Genomic DNA, 21022 nt, shown 5'->3' with positions numbered 1-21022 from the left:
TGCTGTTATTTTCAGCACGCGCCCCTTTACAATTAACACCCCATGGTTCAGGATATTAAAAGTATCCATACAGACTTAGAGACAGGCATGAAGACACCTCCACAATCTGTCCAACAGGTGGCAGCAAAACACCTTTTTATTTCCCTTAAAGCAACATCACTTGTTGAGATAGATTTCTCAATGATCAGCAGCCTTATCCTTTGATTTAAAGTCATATATTAAATCTATGCATGTTAACAGAAGCGCATTATTTTTCTCTTTGTCTCCACCCACTCTGTCTGTTGTTGTATCTGTATTTATACGACTGTATTTCACAGATCTGGAGGAAGTAGTGAAGCTGTAATGAAGCGTTTCCCAGAAATCTGCCACAGGAAATTACCACGGCTGTCACCTCAGCACCAGCCAGAAGCCAAACCCCCTCCTCTCTCTTCAGCCTCTCATTATGTGTGTGTATATGTGTGTGTCTGTGTGTGTGTGTGTGTGTGTGTTAGTGTGTGTATGTGCATGTATGGCTGCGTGTGTGCATGTGTGGGTCTGGTATCCATAAGTGCCTGTCAGGCGTTGCATACGTGTTGGTCTGCATGTTCTCTTCTTGTGTGTGTGTGTGTGTGTGTGTGTGTGTGTGTGTGTGTGTGTGTGTGTGTGTGTGTGTGTGTGTGTGTGTGTGTGTGTGTGTGTGTGTGTGTGTGTGTGTGTGTGTGTGTGTGTGTGTGTGTGTGTGTGTGTGTGTGTTGGTCTGGTATCCAGTAAGGGAGTAAGTCAGGCTTTGCATATGTGTTGGTTTGCATGTTCTTTTCTTGTGCGCATGTGTGTGCATGTGTCTGTGTGTGTGCGTGTGTTTCGGCCAGGCTGCACAGCACAACAGTGTAAGTTAATCAGTGTCTGGAGTCAACAAGGCATTAGCAGTGTCAGCTGCAACACAGGCTGTTCAGAAAAGTATGTACCACCAACACAGCAGAACCTTTGTTCAATAAGAACATGATCATTCACAGAAACACTTGAAACTTCAAGATGCAAATGTGCTTGGACTGTGCAGGAATCAGTTCTGCACATCATGACTTACTGAAGCTAAGTTATTCAAATAAAAAATGTAAAAAAAATCCCCCCCTCCGCTGTCTCTGCTTCTTATTTAAACCCAGAAATAAAACATTGATCTCCACAGAACTATCTCACACCCTCCTTTCCCTGATCTTTGCTTTTCTTCCAATAAATCACCTCCTTTTTCTTTCTCCAGCGTGGCCCCTCAGAGGGAAGGGCCCGGTGCCATGATTCATATTTATAACCAGAGCCAGACCAGAGGCTGCCTCATTAGCAGTGAATCACACGGCTCTGCTGCATCACAGTCTCTCCTTTCTTCTCAGCTGCTCGACTTGGCTTTCTCGCTTACGTCTCTTAATAAGAAGCCCAGAGTCATATTCTTCCTTTTTTCTTCATTACTTCATTATGTCAAAACAAAAGCTACCTAACCTGTTTTCTTAATGAGAAACAGTAAAACTAGATTTTCAGAATTAAGTATAATTTGTTAGAAACTCCCTCTTGATTTTCCTTATGCACAATCCACATCTTGAAAGCTCATAGTTTTTCTGAATCATCTTATCTGCAAAAACTAACTAAAGAGATGTTTGAGATGCTGCTTTAGAGATTTCCATGTTTTCCACTGACGTCTTACAATTGATCTTCGATTCATAGCTGCAGGATTATTCACAGTTAAGAACTACGCATCCAAAATATGTATTAATCTCATAAATATGATACATTTCTACTCAGTGCTACATTCCGATGAGGCGCCATTTATGAGATTTCATGAGCTCTAACTTCTTATTCGAATAATGGTTTATGAATAAATATCAGAAGCAAAAGCGCATGAGTAGCATCTCAAACCTATGGCCCAAACATAGGTCATAAGTCTGGTCTCTTTGAATTTACATTGTATTACAGCAACAAAAACACATTTTAATGTCGCTTGTCCAAAAGTGGCTCATTTCTACATGTTGTGTTTCTAATAAAACACTGTTTGTAAAGATATGAACAATAATTTGTCCAATGATTAATAAATCAATTGATTAATCACAAGACAAGCATAAGAGCAATACCTGGGTTGCCAGGTTGTGAAAAATCTTAACTTTTCTATTTGGTGATGCACAAATAATGTCAGTTATCCATTAATAGATGCTGATGCCTTGCAGTTAGTCTGGTAATATCAGAAATGTTGATAGGTTATTGATTAATGCCAATTGGTCATTAATGAAGGCAACATGTCTGCAGATGTATATAAAAAAAAAAAAATTATGTATATCCTTAATTCAACCAGGTAAGTGTCTCATTGTGATTCAAATCTGAGACCTGGTCAAGAAGGCAGACAAATATTGTTATAACAAAAAAGAAGCAATACTAACAGACAATTACATAGCTGTCATACAAAAAACATACATGACATATCAAAGCTATTTTCTCAATCTTTTAAAATGGACTTAAATCCCTGACCAGCTCTGACAGTTTCACATCTTTAGATGATTCCAGGAGGAGGGAGCAGCACATTTGAAAGATTTTAGTTTTTGCCAAGCTTTGTATTAAGTCTGCGGACAAATATTTGTAGAATATTGTGAGAGCGCAGGACAGGCTGATTTAGGCTTTTACACATGGAAGTACATAGGTAAGGAGGATTAAATGATTTATCAACACAATATTTAAGAAGTAAACTTAAGCTTGTATCAATTAGATAAAATATATAAAATTGCTTATTTTTGTAACAGTTGTTAAAAACAAAAAGACAGAGGTTTTTGGGTCTTATTTTGGTGCTTGAATGCAGAAATAAAATTGTCATGTTTTTTTTCCTTGCACCTTTATTTAATTAAATGCTCTGATGATCTCAGCCTCTCTTTTATTGATTGCTGCAGATTAGAATCTAGCAAAGTGTCTGAGGACACCGGTTTTACCCATAGACTGGTTTCACCCGAATCACTCCATCAGTCCATATTCAGCAGCTGCAGCTCCCAGTGAAGTTATTGTTATCACCACATCACTGTCTGTGGGTCTTCGTATAACGGAGCTGCAGAAAAACCTCCGGCCCCTGCAGCTGCTGTCGGAGCCGGTTCATCAGGCGCTGATGCTCGGTGTCCGTCCGCCGGAGCTCCAGCACCGCGGCCGGTTGGACAGCGACCGCAGCGTCCTCAGCATCACCGCGGCTCTGCCAATCAGAGCGCGGCTCGGGGCAGATTAACCCAAACAGCCCCGGTGCTGATGCTCCGGTGTGTAGTGTGTGCGCGTGTAGTGTGTGTGTGTGTGTGTGTGTGTGTGTGCGTGTGTTTGTGTGTGTGCGTGTAGTATCAGCCTCGGAAACAAGCTCGCACCTCTGATCCTCGTGGACCCGGTGTGAGATGGAGGAACTGCTCGGTTCAAAATCAACCAGAGATCCATGATTTAGATTCAGCTTTTACTGAAGGAGCGTCAGGCGGGAGATGGATGCCTCGATTGCAGGAGAGAGCACGGATGCGATATTGATGGATGATTCTCCCACAGACGAGAGGGGGGTCCGGGAGGCTTGTCAAAGGTGGGTTTCATCATTTCATCTGTAGCTTCCACTGGAACTTGTAATTAAATGGCATTTACACGCAGTGGAGTGGATGTGCTTTTACCCTCCTGTGGCCGTTGTGAGTATTGACACTCAGTCCAGCTGTGCTCCTGCTGTGGACAATGGGATCACGCACATGATATGATTTATGCTCCTGTAATTGTCCCATTGCACTTTCATCATGAACAATTACTGATTCCTGTTTGTGTTGCGCTGCTTGTGAAACCAAAAGATGCTCACGCTGCTGTCAACAAACTTGTCAGGATTAATGTTTGGTTTAATCACATTTTTAGCTCAAATATCAAAGAGTATATCTATTGCTTTTACTGCATTCTTTAATTTATCATCTCATAAACTGGATTTGATGCTCTTATTTTTGCCTTATAGCGATATGCAGTGAACAGTATAAGCAGCACAAGTGAGAGCAGTACACTCATCGTCTCTCTTTCTCACACTCACACTAGTGTTGACTCGAGAACTGCGAGGCCTGCTCGGTGTCATCAGCCTCCTGCTTCGGTCACGTCGGGCTCTCTGGGTCACTGCTGTCACCCTGTCACCCACTTGATACGGCAGCTCTGCATATAAAACAAAAAATAGAAAAATCAAATGGCCGAGACGTGTCGAAAACGAGCGAGGAGCTGAGGTCTGCTACTCTTAAGATCAGTCTCTCTCAAAAAAGGATCCTGCAGAGCCTTCATCCTTTGATAGTAACCCCCTTACTGAACCTGAGCTGGATTTTAAGAAGGTCTATACCTCCGGCATACAGACTGAGCTCCAGTCCTGTTTTCTGTGCATGCATGTGTGTGTGTGATTGACAGTTTAAGACATGTTTGAGGTCGTGACACTGACTAGTATCCAGGGAGTTGATGAGAGAAGCATGTGCTGTGCAGAGAGGGTGAAAGACAGATTCCTAAAGGCAGACAGAGGAGAGAGAAGTGAGAACTGACAGATACTTTGTGAGTCTCCTTGCTCGAGTCTATTCCATCTCTAAAGCTGCTCTGAGACTCTACAGTTCAGCTCCAAATACTAATACTGCTAATTAAACTCAGCTTTTAGCATGGTAACAGTACAGCAAGTACATTTGCTGATTATACTACGACTTGTATACTTTTACAAAGCAGAACTTTCAAAGCGTGATACTGCTTTTTTTAAATTAAATAATAGATGTGAATTCTTTTTTCACCACTGCACATATTCAGCTGGTAGTTAATGAGGTACCTGACTGAAACTGATACAGGAGGATCAAGGATATATTTGATCATATTATTGGATCAAAACAGTCCAGATAATAAAAGTTCTAATTTTCTACTTTTGTTGAAACTGTCTGTGTTCAACGGAACATTGGAGGTTGTAGTTTTTCAAAATGTCACAGTGCACTGTAAAATTTGACAAATTGATCTTAAATTGAATCTATGAAACAATTTGCCTTGAAAATCAGTTTCATATAAACTATTTGTCTTAATTTACGTTAACCTTATATCTACTTAAGTCGTATTTACTTATTTTGTTAAGTTGTTTTAAAATGGCAAGTGATATTAGGTCCTTTCAGTTTAACTAAAACAAGTCAGTCTGACTTAACTGGATAGTTGTGTTTACTCTAAATAATCTAGAAAGATTCAGACAAGAGTTTTAGCAAAGCTTTCATCATCATCCATGTTGACGTTGCCTTCCAGTATGATTCTGTGATAGATTGGGATTATGCACATATATTCTGGGTATTACTAATAATGCACATAGCTTCACTCAAGTTGCCAAAATGCAACAGCAACTGTAACTACCATAGTTAAAAATAGGGTTGGTAATCCTGGAAAAGATAGCAAGAGCAGGCTACACTTTGAAAATATTGCAACCAGTACATCCCTCGCCCTCTCATTGGCCCTCTCATCAAAGCTACGCCCCCAAAACACATGAACGTGCAATGACTGACAACTGCTAGGAGCCGACGTTTCTCAAACTGAAGACATTGAGAGCACACGCAGGGTGTATGCAGGCAGGCAGGCCCATTAGTGACAGACAGGAACGCCAGCCAATCATTCCGATGGGCCGAATAAGTGATTGATCGTGTTTTTTACAGTCAGACGATGCTATCGGGATGGGAAGAGGATTTCAACAAATAAGATACAAATTGCTTCAGAAACAAATGACCAACCCTACTTTTAAAAGAACTGAAATACTGTTGGTACATGCCAGTAACATCTGTAATGACTTAAAACACAACTTAAAATATGTCTATAATAACATTGTCTCAGAGCATGCTCTACCCCAAACATGCAACAATACCAACATTGGATGGTTGTACTGCAGCTCTCATTAATGCCAAGAACACAAAACCAGTTCTGTCAAGTTCACATACAGTAGTTTTATATCTGTTTATTACATGAGTATGCAACAGTAAGCACGGGTATTACTGTTCACCCTGAAGAGCTGTTTCTAATATTTATCCCCATTGATGTTATTGAACCTCTATACATTGGCTACAGGTGAATTTAAGTCAATGACGCCTGACTCTGCAAAATGAAACCAGAGTAACTTTAGTTGGAGCTCGTACTCTCTGCTCTTTCAAACTCTGATCTATGAGGCTGTTCTGACATCAGCGGCTGGAGCAGCTCGGTGACACCTTCTGGGATGTATTTTTGTATTCGCCCACTGAAATATTGATGATTCTGCACAAATTGCTCTCCTTGTGTGTGTGTGTGTGTGTGTGTGTGTGTGTGTGTGTGTGTGTGTGTGTGTGTGTGTGTGTGTGTGTGTGTGTGTGTGTCTGAGCCCTGTGAGAAACCATCAAAGAGGAATAACACGCTTAAACACTCCCATCCTGAGCCCTGCGGTGAGGAGGCTGCCAGGTTACACAGTATCTGCTGCTGATGTGTTAACCTGCATTAAACTCTCACTTTACCATAACATGCAACAGAATATCTGTTCAGATTGTGTTAAAGTCGTCGACAGTGTTGACTTCCAAATCCTTTTTTTTTTTGTGTGTTTACTCTCTCGCTCCAGCTCCAAGCTTAAATTACAAACATTTGCTAAGAGCTGCTGAGTACACTGTGAGCTATTTATTATTTAAATCATATTACAGCTTTATTGTGACACAACAGAATACGGAGGTTCAGGTCCTCGCCGAGCTCTGCCATTAATCAGCTGCACATTCCCCCTGCTACTGTACGCCACAAGCCCAACAGGCTACTCATCATCTGTGCCCCTTATTATGGGATTCAAATAAAAACCATGTGAGGTCATTTGGGCTCTGTTGACTTACTGCGTCGCTATGGTGACAGGACAGGAAGTGCGGTTGCATCCAGCCTGCTGTGGAAAAACAAGCATGTGGCAGACTGCGCAGACCTCGCGGCCCCCTTCACTGAGACAACTGGAGCGTTAGTTCAGATTCCTCTGTTTATTTAGTCTAGCTTCGGAACCATGAGACTCTAAGTGTTTTGAAAATTAAATTCGGAAGTCCGTTAAAAAAGCAGTGACTGTGATCAGATTTAACCCTTTTTTATATGGTTTCCTTACTTTTAGTTGCTTTAAATTGGTCTTTTTCCACATTGACAATATTAGAGACAATATGTTCAGTATCAGCTTGTTATATGTAAAGTGAGTAAAACATTCAAACAGGAATATATTTGTCTTTTAATGCTCCACCATCAAATTAAATTTTTTATTTTTTATGATTTGGGGAATTCAGTCTGACGTGTCTTGTATCTCTGTGAATGTTGGGGTCACTTCAATTCCAAATAAAGTTTCATGGGTTTGAACCATAGACTGCATATGAGGAGGAAGAAATGACTGCTCCGCAAAAGTGAAGCCAAAGCATCTCCATCACCACCTGGTGGCTGGCTGGTCATAAACACTGCCTCCTCCATGTTAGGAGTTGGGACATGGGCCAAAACAAAAAAGTCTAAGTACACGTCAAATAAACATTTCTCAAAGATGGTGTCTGTCATTTTAAGTAGTTGCTCTCACACTGATTCATTTTCAAATTTTTCTGCTAAGCTTGGTTTTGATTCGTTATTTGATGCTATAAAAACGGGGTGAAATGTCACGCTTGACAGCTGAGACTGACTCACGATTGGTCGATTGCGTCCCCTGATCACTCTGGCTCAAGATAGGCAAGATGGCAGCGTTCATACTCGGAATATTATGGCTTCAGTTCTGGATATTGGGAGGAAGTGGAGACATGTTGTCCATCTTTATTTTCAGTCTATGAGCCATGTGTGGATGCACAATGTGGACTAACTGACCCACTGGTTTGTTTCACTGGTTCACTTTAAAGAGGGTTTATATGAGTGTTTGTTTTAGTATAGTAAATGGTAAATGGTAAATGGTTTTGTATTTATATATTTATATCTTGATGACCACTCAAAGCTCTTCACAGTACAGTTTTACATTCACCCATTCACACACACATTCATACACACATTCATACAGTGCATCTATTAGCAGCACTTTGTTGTTCTATGAGGGGCAATTCGGGGTTCAGCATCTTGCCCAAGGGCATGCAGATGGGGAAGACTGGGGATCGAACTGCCATCCTTCAGGTTGGAGGACGACCGCTCTACCCCTCAGCCACAGCCGCCGTAGTAGAAAATGGTTGGGACATAGGGAATATTCTTTATCTCAAAGTCAGTTGGCTTTAGTGTAAATCTTTCTGTCGTTTTGATATTTCAGTCTGTACCAAAGTGACGGACCAGCCAACACCCTGCATTGCCATAAACACACTAATCACATACCGATTATGTGCATTATAATTGACATTTCTCTACCAAATTTCATAAATTGAGCCGGCAACATAATCTATAGGATTGATTCAGACTCGCATCATTCCTCACTCCACTGTTCTGTCAGCGGCCATTACCCATGAGTCTTCACTCAGTCTCACATTATCTCTCCTGGAAAGCCAACTATCTCTCTTATAATTGGACCTCCTTGTTTCCTGTATCAGAAATCCATTCCTCACCTCATTGGTTCTGTCGGCTCACTCCACTGTTCGCCATTGAATAGGAGGAGAAGCTGAGGCAGGGATATACAGATGTCGTAGTGGGAGAGATATTGTAAATCCCAATTTTCCTTTCTCACGCTTATTAATCTCGTCCTCTCCTCTCGTGTCTTCTCCTCAGCGAGATCCCGGTGGTTTCTCTGTGCCCTCCTGACAGCGTCTGCTCTGCCGAGGCCCCGCTGACAGTCATCCAGTCTGAGGGGGAGCTGTGCGACAGCTGCAGCAGCCTCGGCAGACCCTCGTCCTCCTGCCAGCTCTATCAAGTATGCCTGAACACTGACTGCACTGTGTGCTGTTAGGGATTGATGTATGAGGACCCATTCAAATGAAGTCAGAATGTAAAGTTAGAAATAGATCCAGGATTTTGGAGGCAGTGTAAAATACAGCCATTGTGTCACTCTACAGACTGACTGGTATTAGAGACCTGCATAAAATAGAGGACATCATGCAATTTCTGTATATATGTGTATCCCCTGCTCTCTTTTCTACTTGAGGTACCACAGGGTCTTAGAGCCGGCGCCTATAACTCACCACAGCACCAGAAATGCCCCCACTGCAGCCGTCACGGGCCGTGCCAAGACTGTCACTCAAACACAACAGGTCCCGGTGGTGAAGGAGGTGTGGTGGTGAAAGTGGGACACGGCTGCAGCTCTGCTCATCCGACGTCAGGTCGCGGCGCTGTCAGATGCCACTGGCTGCACGGCTCGAATGAAGGCGGCACGCAGAAGCCAACACAGCGGCACGTGGTGACAGTGAGGTGAGTTGAAAGGAGATGAACTGACAATAATAATAATAATATTTATCATAACTATTATCTTAATAAAGTCTTTAATACTGTATTAACAGGGATGGAGGACTCTACTGCTTCCTCAGAAAGTAAGTACTGAAAGCAATTTTCACTATGAATCCCAAAGGTATTGATTGGAAGTCACACTTTGTCTGATCATCATAATTAACCTTTGCTCAGTGTCGCTGACGGCCACCACTTCTTCTTCTGTGGTCTTTCTATTTGGCAGTTATTCCCAGGTGATAGTGGACTACCCGTTGGCAGTGCTGGTGGGTTGTGCTGTGCTGCTGCTGTGCTGCTCATTGGCCGGACTTTTCATTGGTCCACTGCCCGACTTCTCTGACCCACTGCTGGTGGGTGTCACACAGACTCAGACACAGACACACACACACACAGCGTCTACCATCTTCCTTCTGTCAAAACTACAAACCATACCTCCCTCACCACCACAGGCTAAGTGTTAATTACTGTTTCCCTAATGACTCATGATCTCATCCATTTACTTCGGTCTCGTCTCAGATTCAATGAACAACAGTGAATTAGAATGAATCGCACTCTCTGTCATGTTAATTAAACACATCTTCTCACCTTTGAGATTCATGCTTTCACGATAAACACCGGATAAAATAATTGCTGTGAAAATGTGACTAACAACAATGTCCTGTTAATGAATAATCTAAACTGATTTACATGATAGAATATAATTTGGGTTATACAAGGATTTGTGTTTTATCCGTGTGGGATAACATCAAACACTCGTCGACCGTTTTTTATGGGAGTTCAGACAATATATCAGGGAGCTTGTGATGCTGATTAAACATTCAGTGAGCTGCTGTAGAGCATTGAAGGGCACCAGCATTTATTACTCGTCTTTAGCTTTGATGTCTGTGTGTGTGTGTATGTGTGTGTGTGTGTGTGTGTGTGTGTGTGTGTTCTTTTTTTCAGGGTTTCGAGCCACGGGGAACGTATATCGGAGTCCGTCAGTCCACTTTGACCAAGCTGCAGGAGAACACAGGCCCGGGGAAAACTCTGTCTCCTCTACCTCAGCAGCTCAGTAAAAGGTCAGCAGTGGTGGGTTTCAGAGGGTGTGCAGGGTTTCTGCATGTGGGGGGAGTCTCCGTAGTTTGCCCTCGCTTTCTAGTGACTTTTAGCTCGTTGTTTTGGTTGCACAGTCAGCATAGTTAGTAGTTTGGTTCAAAATTCAACCTCAGCAGCAACTATTTGCGAACAGGTTCACATTTTAAAGAGAGAGAGTGCTGTGGTAACAACTTGCTTGTGCCCAAATGATTCTGCCCACATTTAATCATTTGTAAAAAAAATTATGAGCTTTATAATTTTTCGTGTGTTTGATGAAGTTGTAAGTGTATGTGTGTTTTTACCTGGGCTGTAGTTTTGGGGCCGATGTCGATGGAGACAGCAGCGGTGGACAAGACACCTCCAGACTTCGCTTCAAGAGGATGTTAGCCAGAGACTCGTCCCCGGACTCCTTCCCCTGCGACGCTCCAGGTGGGTCACTCCTGATCAGCTCATAAAACCCCGAAAACAATGAGAATACCAAACACCTCAAAATAACAACCCTGAGCTTAATTATAGGTTTGTAACACGGCTGGCTCCCTGCAGCACACTCAGCAAAGCAGTAAATGTAAAATTATTAAAAACAATGTAAATGTAATGAATGCCTATTCAGCAGCTGAGCTATTTGCATAATAACTCTGTGAGCTGAGGGCGAAACAATGGAGCTTGTTAGGAGTTAATCAGCACCCCCAGCAAAACAATAAAAACAATACAACATTAAAACAACCAGAACAACTTACAGGCTGGATGCAAACTTACAAAATGGTGAGATAATAAGAGAATGTGAACTTTTCGTGCGGATTCAAATAGAACAGTTTGCTAAATGTTTTTCCTCAGGCAGCTTATCACACATTTTCCTCTTTAAGCTCCTCTTTGAAATAATGAGCTGCTCGATTAAGACTCTACTTCTGTTTGCCTCATAAAACACACAGAAGCTCCCCGAATTGATTTATTAGCAACTCAAAAGCCAATGTTTCTTTATTCTACACAGACAGTAGGATATAACATGCAATCAATTACTTGTTTGGCTGGTTCACCTTTATGAATTTGTACTGCATGCTGCTTTTTTTGTGAGATATAATAATAATAATAATAATAATAATAATAATAATAATCTTTATTTATAGAGCACTTTTTTGTGAGATAAAAAAGAAGATATTGATTTTATAAATATAGATGATTGAGTTGGCTGTTTATGAAAGCCTTGGAGATGAGAAAAAAAATGCTCTTTATCGAGTCATTTTATAGATATGTAGTATTTCTATATTTGATTATTTAATTTTTGGATGTCTTCTTTTATTTTTCCCCCCACGTTGTGTATATGCAATACTGGATGTACATGTTTGTAATCCCCCAAAGAGATGGGCCAAATGCAATAACGTGACAAAGAATTAAAAACGTATTCCCCAAAAACTTTATTCGTGACAACTGAACATTTCTAACCATGATTCACAGCTGCTCATCTTGTTACTGTGCGCTGACTCCATCCGTCTGTCTCCTGCAGGCGAGCGTTTGGCCCAGCTGGTCTTCAGATCAGAAAACTCAGCCAGTCTCTGGAGCCTGAAGGCCATCCACGCCATGTGCGAGATGGAGCAGTCCAGGGTTCGCTCTGATTTACTCAGCCCTTCATCTCACCTTAAGTCCTCTCCCTCCTCACCCCTTTGTCCTCATCTTCTGTCAATCTCTACTCTTGTCTTTTCCCTGATTACACTTCATACTTTAAACACTCTGCAGGAATTAAAAACAATATTCTGCGTACCTTCAGTTATTTGTCTGGGCATGTGTTCAAAAAATATCTTTCCCTTGTTTGATTCAGATTCGCTCCCAGGCTCAGTTCCAGGACCTGTGCCAGCAGCATGTGAGGGTGGAGGCTGAGGGAACATCCAGGAGCGGCTGTTGTCCGAGCTGGTCTCTGGGGAATTACTTGGCTGTCCTCACTAATGCTTCCTGCTGTCTCAGCCTCACCTCACACCAGGTTCTCTAACCTTCTTTACATTTGAAAAATTAAACTACTGCTTAAATTATAATCATTAGCACAAGGTATATATTAGATTGCAGTATTTTTATTTCAATATGATAGGGAATTCTTGACTTTGGAAGCAGTTAATTGACTAAAATAAAATTACTTTTCCTGGTTTTACTTTCAGCGCTCCAGTGGGGTTGTGGGGGAGGTTTGAGTTGTCAATGACTAAATCACTCACTTACGTCAGGTTTTGGTATCAGGCCCCAACAGATAATGTTGGACTCTCCACTCATAGTTGTACACTTTATGAATTTCATACATATTGCATATTTAGCAAATATCCCACGAAAAGACTCAAACCAAGAATGATCTGAACTTATTAGGTGCTGTATGGTAAAGCCGTGTATGGAATTCCTCTGTGAATCAAGAATACATCAATAAGAGAAACTGATGTCTTAATCGAATCAGAGATGGTTACTCCAATTTATTTTTGATATATAAACCTCCCCGCTGCTGTAAATTACTACAAAAATATCGAATAATAATTTTCATCATCGTATAAATTCCTCAAGTGCACTGATCCTATTGTAGTGACGGAACCTCATTTGAATTTCTCCATCTCTCTCTAGGTTTCTGAGTCTCTGAACCTGCTACGGAAGTGTGCTCCTCACTATCACGAAGGGCATCTGGTGGAAGCCTGCGTCGACAGACCCAAGCACGGCGGCTGTTCCTCCGTCCCGTCCCGCTGCAGACAGTCCCGCATGGTGTTCCAGATCCTGCACTTTCTGGTCGATAAAGACTTCCTCAGCCCGCAGACTGTTGAATACCAAATCCCAACGCTGAAGTACAGCCTTCTGTTCTTACCTGTCAACAAAGGGGAGCACATGATGGAGATCTACATGAACAGCCTTGAAGGCCGGGATCTGACCCACAATAACACCACGATCACCGGCATGGACTTTGGCATCAAGCAGACGCTGTTCAAGCATTACCTTGCAAGAGATTCAGTTTATCCTGTCCTAGCTGTTCTCTGCCTTCTTTTTACTATGGCTCTTTATCTCCACTCGCTCTTCATAGTAGCTTTATCTGTAATAGCAATCATAGGCTCACTCCTAACCTCTTATTTCTTCTACAAAGTAGCATTTCGCCTGACTTTCTTTCCCCTGGTCAACCTCTCTGCAGCTCTTATCCTCTTAGGAAGTAGCTCCAATCAGGTTTTTATCTTTGCAGATTTCTGGCAAATGCAGCTGTCCCAGAACCCCCCTGCCTCCCTGGAGAAGAGAGTGCACAGATCTTTGCAGGAAGTCGGCTATTTGATTTTAGCATCCGGTTTGACCTCCACCGCAGCGTTTTTCTCCGGCTATCTCAGCAGCATCACAGCAATCAGATGTTTCGCTGTTTATCTCGGAACTGCCTCTTTCATCAGCTCCCTCCTGGCCCTGGTGTGGCTGCCGTGCTCCTTCGTTCTGCGGGAGCGCTACACAAAGGCGTCCTCTGCATCTCTAGCAGTGCAGGGATGGAAACCATGCTGCGCCAAGAATCCCGGCGGCTTCTGGGAAACGAGCTCCCGCAAGAGATGCCTCTTTAATCTTGGCCAGAAGCTGAGGGAATTGAGACGAGGGCTCGCGGACACTTCAAATTTGTTATTTCTGAAAATCTTACCTTGTGGAGTGGTGAAGTTCAGGTACATCTGGGTGTGCTGGTTTGCTGTGCTTGCTGCTGGGGGCACATACATGTCCTGCATTGATCCAGGCATGAAGCTGCCCACCTTAGAAAGCAAGGTCAGCCAGCTCTTCCGCTCCAGTCACCCGTTTGAGAGGTACGACGCAGAGTATCGCCACATGTTTATGTTTCAGAGACAGAGAAATGGCGAAGATAAGCCTGTAACATTAACGCTTGTTTGGGGGGTCAAACCAACAGATAACGGGGATCACTTTGACCCTAATAGCAATGGCTCTATGGTACTTGACCCAGACTTTAACATGAGCCGACCAGACGCTCAGATCTGGTTAAGAGACCTGTGTGGAAGGGTCCAGAACCAAAGCTTTTATTCCTCTCCATCACCGGAGGATAGAAATGCAATGACAGACAATATCTGTCTCGTGGAGCAGCTAATTCACTGGGTGTCCGTCAGACGGTGCTCAGAGAGTGACGACGCCCTTCACTTCTGCTGCAAAGACATCCCTTTCCCCTACCCACCCAGCGTTTTTGAGAACTGCCTCAGTATGATGCTGGCAGAGAGGTATGCCGAGGGCCATCTGGCCCACAGCGGAGGCCTGTACTTCCAGCCAGATGGCAGGGTCGCTGCCCTCGTGTTGGCATTCACGACCACATACCTCTACAGCTTCAACTATAGCAGAACCAGTGTTTTTTACAGAGAAATCCTGACATGGTTTAACAGAGAAATATCAGGAGCGCCACAGGGGCTGGAGAACGTCTGGTTCATCAGTCAGCTGTCTCTTTATGATCTACAACAGTCCTTAAGCTCAGAGACTCTGGTAGTCGCTGGCTTCTCTGTAGCTCTGACTTTTCTTTTTCTTTTTCTAACCACCTGGAATATCCCACTGAGCATTTACGGGACTGTAGCTGTAGGAGGCAGTGTGTTCGTAACAGTCGGCCTCCTGGTTCTCCTTGAATGGCAGCTGAGCGGCATCGAGGCTCTGTTTATATCATCGGCAGCAGGACTGTCTGTGGACTCTATAGCCGACTACTGCATATCGTATAGCATGGCTCCTCATTCGGACAAAATTGGGAAAGTGGCACACTCCACCAAACGAATGGGACGACCTGTAGCAATAGTGTCTGGTGCATTTTTCTCCATGGGGATCATCATGTTGCCTGCCACGGCCTTGCTGTTCAGAAAACTGGGGATTTTCCTGTTTTTGGTGAAATGTGTAGCTTGTGGATTTGCGACGTTCTTTTTTCAGTCCCTGTGCTGCTTTTTCGGACCTAAAACAAACTGTGGGAAGATCTCTCTGCCGTGTTTTTCAGATCAGACTGACGGGCTGTCGTCGGCAACAGAACCTGGTTCCTCCTCTGCAGCAAACGGAGCCTTTGGCAGATCTAGAGTGAGGAGGAGTTATGATAAAGAAGCAGGTGGCTATCTCTACCCCAACCAGCAGCGTCAGCACAGACAGAATCAGACCGGAGGAAGAGGGGGCAGAGGTCCGGAGCAATACGAGCTGCAGCCGCTGGCTTATCGGCTGAGCGACAGCTTTGAGAACAGCACCTGCACCAGTAAACTGTCCAACCGGCCCTCAGTGCTCTCTGATGAGATTGAGTATTGTGACAGAGATGTAAGAAATAGCATGGATGGGGAGAGTGACGAGACGAGCAGCCGTCAACCACCTCCGGCCTTCCAGACTTCATCACCTTACAAAGAAAACACCCTGCGGCCTGGAGGGCTGCCACAAGAGGACCTCGCTAAGGACAAGGAGATGTGTGAGACATGCAGAGGTCAGTCTGGTGGGGTGACACACTGGGGCAATACATCCTTCTCCTCATCTTCCAGCATACAGGAGACTGTAATCAGCCACACACTGGAGACCACTGACCAGCCATCTTTCTGCAAAGACGACCAAACCTCAGAGGAGTGTCTCCACTACCCCTCCCACAAAAGGCACCTCTCCTCTCAGTCCCAGAGCTCCTGTGAGGGTCTGGAGGATTCCTGTGAAACGTGCCTCAGTGACATCGAGCCCGGGCCTTCGAACATGCAGCAACACGAAGGAGACGCTCAGTTACAACCAGGGTACCTGAACGGAAAGAGAGATACGCTACGTCTCTCACTGAAGGAAACTGTTTACGAAACGGGTAAAAAGGGCCGCAGCAGTCAGAGTGAAGACGCGGTTATTTTACCCAACAGTAAGCCAGACCTACCAGATGTGTGGATAAAGAGAGGTGGAAAACGGGAGGATACATGTTGAGCAAAGTTGGAGGCGTCTTTACAAACGCTGTGCGTTGAATGCTCTGCCTTTATAGTAGAAGGAACAAATGAGCATATAGAAGTTAAAAAAGAAGTGTACACTGTTACTTTTGTATAACAGTGAACGGAAATATAAGCCAACTGCAAATGTAAAAATGTGAAAGATTTTTGCATCTAATGTTGCATCTAAGGTTTTCAGTTTTTGCTACAAATGAGGTCAAAGCATGAGTGTTCCTTCTGTGAAATGGTCAAATCAAAGCATGGCTTGCTCAACGTGGCATTTCCAGAAAGACAAATGTTTTTTTCTGCCACATATTCTCACTAATGTCTCTCTACAGTAGCCACAGTGTGTTGTCAACATGAGCACTGCACCTGCTGCTGCAGAATTTACTTAGTGCCTGGAAATTTTTAACATATGCACCTGCACACTCGGCACAGACTGGGTAATCGACAAATAACAGTGTCATGTGTGTGCAGCTGCTGGCCTTTCTCCATGGTGGTATTGACCTAAATAAGCCATACATTCATGGACTTAACAATAAAAGATACATGTACAGTAGAGAAAAATAGGTGCTTTACTGTACGTGAGTCTGTGGGGGAAGAATCAATCATTATCACATGTAGAGTAGCAAACAACAGTCGGTTGATTTTGCACTTTGTGACAATATGTACCGAAGGTCCTTTGTTACAATGAAGCAGGAACATGTCATTTGTGGCGTCACGGCTTGAATTGCATTAAATGTTTGACTGTCAAGTTAAGTCTTTTTGTTTATATGTCAGTGCCAAACATTTTTACGTTTACTTCCTGTACTGATTCTAAAGAGGCATCGTGGTTTGCAAGGCTGCTTTCAGACATGCAGGGGAGTTCGGACATTTTGCTGAAAGTTGTTCATGTCTGAAACACTATATTGTGGTTTAATACACTGTTGGGTGCATACTGTTCCTGGATCTGTGGATGTCAGCACTTGCCTTAGCCTTTGTAATAAAGCAGGGGTGGGCTCTAATTTCAATTTCCAATGCAGTAGCTGTACCATCACATAGGACCAGTGCTTCAAACCATAATTTGTACATAAACCTTGCTGCAGCACTCTTAAGAGGCAATTACCATTTAGAACAGAATGCCTTTATCTACATCAGCACCCCACAGCTGAGATGTCACATTACAAGTCTCATTGTACCCCCTCATTGTACCCCCCCATTTCAATAAGGGTATTTATGACATGAGCAGCATGTGCCAAATGTCTATCAACAGGTTGTTTTATAAGCTAAAACAAATGTCTGTGATTTGTGCAAAAGATGTCTTTTTAAAAATAATAAGATGTTTCTATGATAGTAAATATGATGTTGAGTGTAAAAGTGGTGTCGGAGGTGCAGTGTTGTTCCTGGAGCTTCAATAAGGAGAGATTTATATGAAATGTGCCTGTGAGCAGGTTATTTTAGAGCTTTCTCGCTGTAAGATGTGTTTTCTTTTAGAATCTTGTGACAATTCTTTAACAAGCTCCGCAGAAGAATCTGCATTCCAGATAAATGAAGTCGATCACAGACTTTCAATGAAGAGAAGAAAAAGGAAAAAGTTGCCACCACTGTTTTCACAAAGCTGAAATAAAATGAATCATTTATTTTCCTGCAGACTGGCTTTTTAATTGTTTTCAACATTTGTTTGGAGTACCAGAACGATTACAGGCCTATAAAGTTTAAATTAAAACTATATGCTTAACATTAAAACTGTAAACTGAGAAAGAATACAACTGCTTTTTCTGTTTTGTCTTTAAGGCTAAAATAGCCAAAGGAAAACATGTTTCTACAGATTCAAATCTAGAGGAAGCAGCATACGAAAAACCAAATTCCCCAAAAAGTACTGATAAATTATCAATAGAAAAAAACGTATATCAAAGCGGAAAACTTCTTAAAGGTCCAGTGTGTAGGATAAAGAGCGTCATATGAACAGAAATGGAATTTAATATTTAAAATTAGGTTTTGATTAGTGTGCAATCACCTGAAATTAAGAATTGTTGCGTTACCTTAAGGCCTCCGTAGTTTCTCCTGCACGTGTGGATGAGAAGCATAAAACGAGTGGTATTCAGCTCATCGCAAAAACCAACTACAACACTAGAGGCCACTAAATCCCACACACTGAACCTTCAGAGGATTGAAACCTAAAAGCCACAGTCATGAACAGATTTCATCAGGTCGATTCTTCATCCCAGTCTTCTTTGGCCCAGTCGGGTGCACGTGTGGAATATTCAAAGTCAGGTCCTTTGTAGCGTAATGCATGTAGATACATGATGAGCTCCTTCTCTGTGGGATCTGGTCGTACGAGCTTACATTCACTACACAGACTATCTCTGGTCACTGCAGGAGTTTTCTGGGAAGTGTCTGTTTCCTCTGTTTGATTTCCATTTGATTGGATCTGAGATTCTTGGAGGGAGGAGCTGTTGGTGTTTGAGTCTGTGCAGCCCTGTTTCACTTCATCCAAGGTCACGCTGCTGGAGGTACAACCTGTCGGCATCTGTGTCTGAGGAGCGTCTCCGCTCAGGTCAGGTTCAGCCAGATCTGGCTTCTCACATGTCTTGTTTTTTTCTGCCTGTTGCCTGATCGCAATGCCGTCATCCTGCATGTCCAAAAGGTGTAAACTCTCCTGAGATCGATGTTCCTCAACCAGAGCGTGCAGCAGCTCCTCGTCGCTCTTCCCCACCACTCCACCCTTGCCCCTGTTAGGACCCCACGCTGAGGATCCATAGATAGGGTCATTGAAGATGGGGAAGCCCAGGTACTGGAGGTGGACCCTGATCTGGTGTGTGCGGCCAGTAAGGGGTAAACAGCGGACAACGCTGGTTTTTCCATTAAAGCTAAGCCTCTGGAAGACAGTTCGGCAGTCCTTCCCCTTGGGGTCAACCCGACAGATGCCGATTTTGAAGGAAACGATCAGAATGGGCTCCTCACAGGTCACTTCACCCTCTGGAAACTCCCCGTCCACTCGGCACACGTACTCCTTTTCAAGCTAGGAAAGAGACTAGATGTGAGGACCTTCTGAAAACTCACAGCTGCATTTGTTATTGTGGGGTACTGAAAATGTGCCTAATCACCTGAAAGTCCAAACCTTCTTAAACGTACCTGTCTGTCTCTCACCAACTGGTCCAGCTTCTTGGACGTCTCCAAAGTTCTGGCAAACAGCAGAACTCCAGAGGTGAGTCTGTCCAGTCTGTGGACAGTGTGGAGCTCGGAAAAGCCTCGTTCTTTCCCCAGGATGAAAATCACAGTGTTGTGACGAAAGCGACCGCAGGGGTGGACTGGGATGGAGGCGGGCTTGTCGACCACGAGCACTTCCCCGTCGTCAACCAGAATCTCCAGGGGCCTGCCGACCACGGGTGGCTCGTGGCGGTGAACAGTGTTTCTCAGGTGGTCGTTATTCTGTGGATAGGACGGAAGAGATAAGAAACTTCTGGAGACTGGAAGCAGGTGGATATTTCACTCTGCACATTTAGCGTTTGAATTTTGTTTAGTGGCATATTTAATGAGGACAAATCTTTAAACCTCTGAGTCACTCGCATGAATCTTGCAAGAAATATTCCATCGATATCATTATGCTGCATTTCATAATGGGTAAGTAATCAAGAGACGTTTACGTATTAAGATGTAGCAGTATTGTGTAGAAGTACTGTGTAGTATTGTTGTGTAGTGCTGACACTGACCCTGAGCACCACGGACAGGTCCTCCACCGGTGTCTCGTTGAGCCGGATGCGACCCTCTTTAGCGGCCCTCTGGTAAAACTCCAGGGGCTCGGCTCTGAACTCGGTCTCGAACACCTCCAGCAGACTCTTCCCGACCCACCGACCCTTACAGTAGGTTTTAAAGTCAAAGAAATACGGGCGGACTTTGCGGAGACCCCCCTCGAAGTAGTAGGAGGTCTCGGAGTAGTGCTCCTGGCAGAAGCTGACCCCGGGGTTCCGTTTCTGCGGGGGAGGGATGTATCTCTCGCCCGGACGGAGCTTCTTCCCTCCGGCTCCTCTGCGCCTCTTCCCGCGGCCGCTCGCCTCGGGTTCTCGCGGCTCGTCGCTTTTACGTTTGCCGGTTCCCGCTGCCTCGTTAGCGGCGACTCCCTGCGCGGACACCGGGCTGTTGACCTCCTCCGGTGCAGCAGCCGCCTGCTCCATGGTCGAGCTGCTCTGTTGACACCGCGGAGAAGGAAACCGTCGATTCACAGATGTATTAACGTTATGGGATAAAACGGAGTGTTTTAATGTGTAAAGTAAACGTTTATTAACCGAGAGGAGACACAGTGAACTACATTTCCCCAAAACTCTCCCTACAACACTCACGTGCATCGCTCTCTGGCTACAGGTCCTGTCAGAAGGAGACGCGCGCTGATGACGTAGAAATGTAGTCCAATCAGACGAATGTGTAGTCCAGTCGTGTTTCTTCTTCTTTTCCTATGATTTCAATCACTTTCTTATCGAAGCATTAGCGACACCAACTGTCCACAATATGAACTTAATTAATACATTTACATGAGTTAAAAAGATAAAAACATTAAGAATAAAAAATAAATCCTGTTGCCGACAGCAGCAGGACTGTATACAAATAATAGTTTCTGCAGTAACACACCAACTAACTTAAAGCTGTTTTCACCTTTTGTTCGCGAGTGCATGTGGTGCCTGTAGAAATCTGTATACATAGAATAATACATATACAAATCAAATGTACAACAAATA

The 21022-nt window shown here is 43.7% G+C and overlaps 2 protein-coding genes across 5 annotated transcripts; one reads left to right on the top strand and one right to left on the bottom strand.

The window, feature by feature from the left end:
• Positions 1 to 3035: 3035 nt before the first annotated feature.
• On the top strand, positions 3036 to 17939 carry disp2 (dispatched homolog 2 (Drosophila)). 2 transcript variants are annotated; one of them, XM_035167732.2, is made up of 10 exons: positions 3036 to 3550; positions 8686 to 8827; positions 9059 to 9321; positions 9411 to 9440; positions 9581 to 9704; positions 10297 to 10412; positions 10742 to 10857; positions 11930 to 12027; positions 12242 to 12400; positions 13018 to 17939. In XM_035167732.2, the coding sequence occupies exons 1-10, from the start codon at positions 3459 to 3461 to the stop codon at positions 16309 to 16311; spliced, it is 4434 nt and encodes a 1477-aa protein (XP_035023623.1). In that variant the 5' UTR covers positions 3036 to 3458; the 3' UTR covers positions 16312 to 17939. The 2 variants fall into 2 exon arrangements, with proteins under 2 accessions (XP_035023623.1, XP_035023625.1); XM_035167734.2 differs by lacking the exons at positions 3036 to 3550; positions 8686 to 8827; positions 9059 to 9321; ... (1 more) ...; positions 9581 to 9704; positions 10297 to 10412 and adding an exon at positions 10507 to 10612.
• On the bottom strand, positions 17897 to 20704 carry rpusd2 (RNA pseudouridine synthase domain containing 2). Of its 3 annotated transcripts, none has more exons than XM_035167736.2 (4): positions 20630 to 20704; positions 20003 to 20476; positions 19425 to 19721; positions 17897 to 19311 (listed from the first exon to the last, which is right to left on the bottom strand). In XM_035167736.2, the coding sequence occupies exons 1-4, from the start codon at positions 20633 to 20635 to the stop codon at positions 18496 to 18498; spliced, it is 1593 nt and encodes a 530-aa protein (XP_035023627.2). In that variant the 5' UTR covers positions 20636 to 20704; the 3' UTR covers positions 17897 to 18495. The 3 variants fall into 3 exon arrangements, with proteins under 3 accessions (XP_035023627.2, XP_035023629.2, XP_035023626.2); XM_035167738.2 differs by having other exon boundaries at positions 20003 to 20471; positions 20630 to 20691; XM_035167735.2 differs by having other exon boundaries at positions 20003 to 20666.
• Between the last annotated feature and the right edge of the window lie 318 nt (positions 20705 to 21022).

Source organism: Hippoglossus stenolepis, chromosome 10 (assembly GCF_022539355.2).
Source record: "Hippoglossus stenolepis isolate QCI-W04-F060 chromosome 10, HSTE1.2, whole genome shotgun sequence".
NCBI classification, from domain to species: Eukaryota; Metazoa; Chordata; class Actinopteri; order Pleuronectiformes; family Pleuronectidae; genus Hippoglossus; species Hippoglossus stenolepis.
The sequence above is the reverse complement of the archived record's forward strand: the minus strand, read 5'-3'. Positions and strand labels throughout refer to the sequence as shown.

Coding starts and splice junctions, on each gene's coding strand:
- disp2 (XM_035167732.2), top strand. CDS start 3,459: ATGGATGCCTCGATTGCAGGAGAGAGCACGGATGCGATATTGATGGAT. Junction 8,828..9,058: donor CCTCCTGCCAGCTCTATCAA/GTATGCCTGAAC, acceptor TTTCTACTTGAG/GTACCACAGGGTCTTAGAGC. Junction 10,413..10,741: donor CCTCAGCAGCTCAGTAAAAG/GTCAGCAGTGGT, acceptor CCTGGGCTGTAG/TTTTGGGGCCGATGTCGATG.
- rpusd2 (XM_035167735.2), bottom strand. CDS start 20,635: ATGCACGTGAGTGTTGTAGGGAGAGTTTTGGGGAAATGTAGTTCACTG. Junction 19,722..20,002: donor ACCTGTCCGTGGTGCTCAGG/GTCAGTGTCAGC, acceptor TCCTATCCACAG/AATAACGACCACCTGAGAAA. Junction 19,312..19,424: donor AGTTGGTGAGAGACAGACAG/GTACGTTTAAGA, acceptor TCTCTTTCCTAG/CTTGAAAAGGAGTACGTGTG.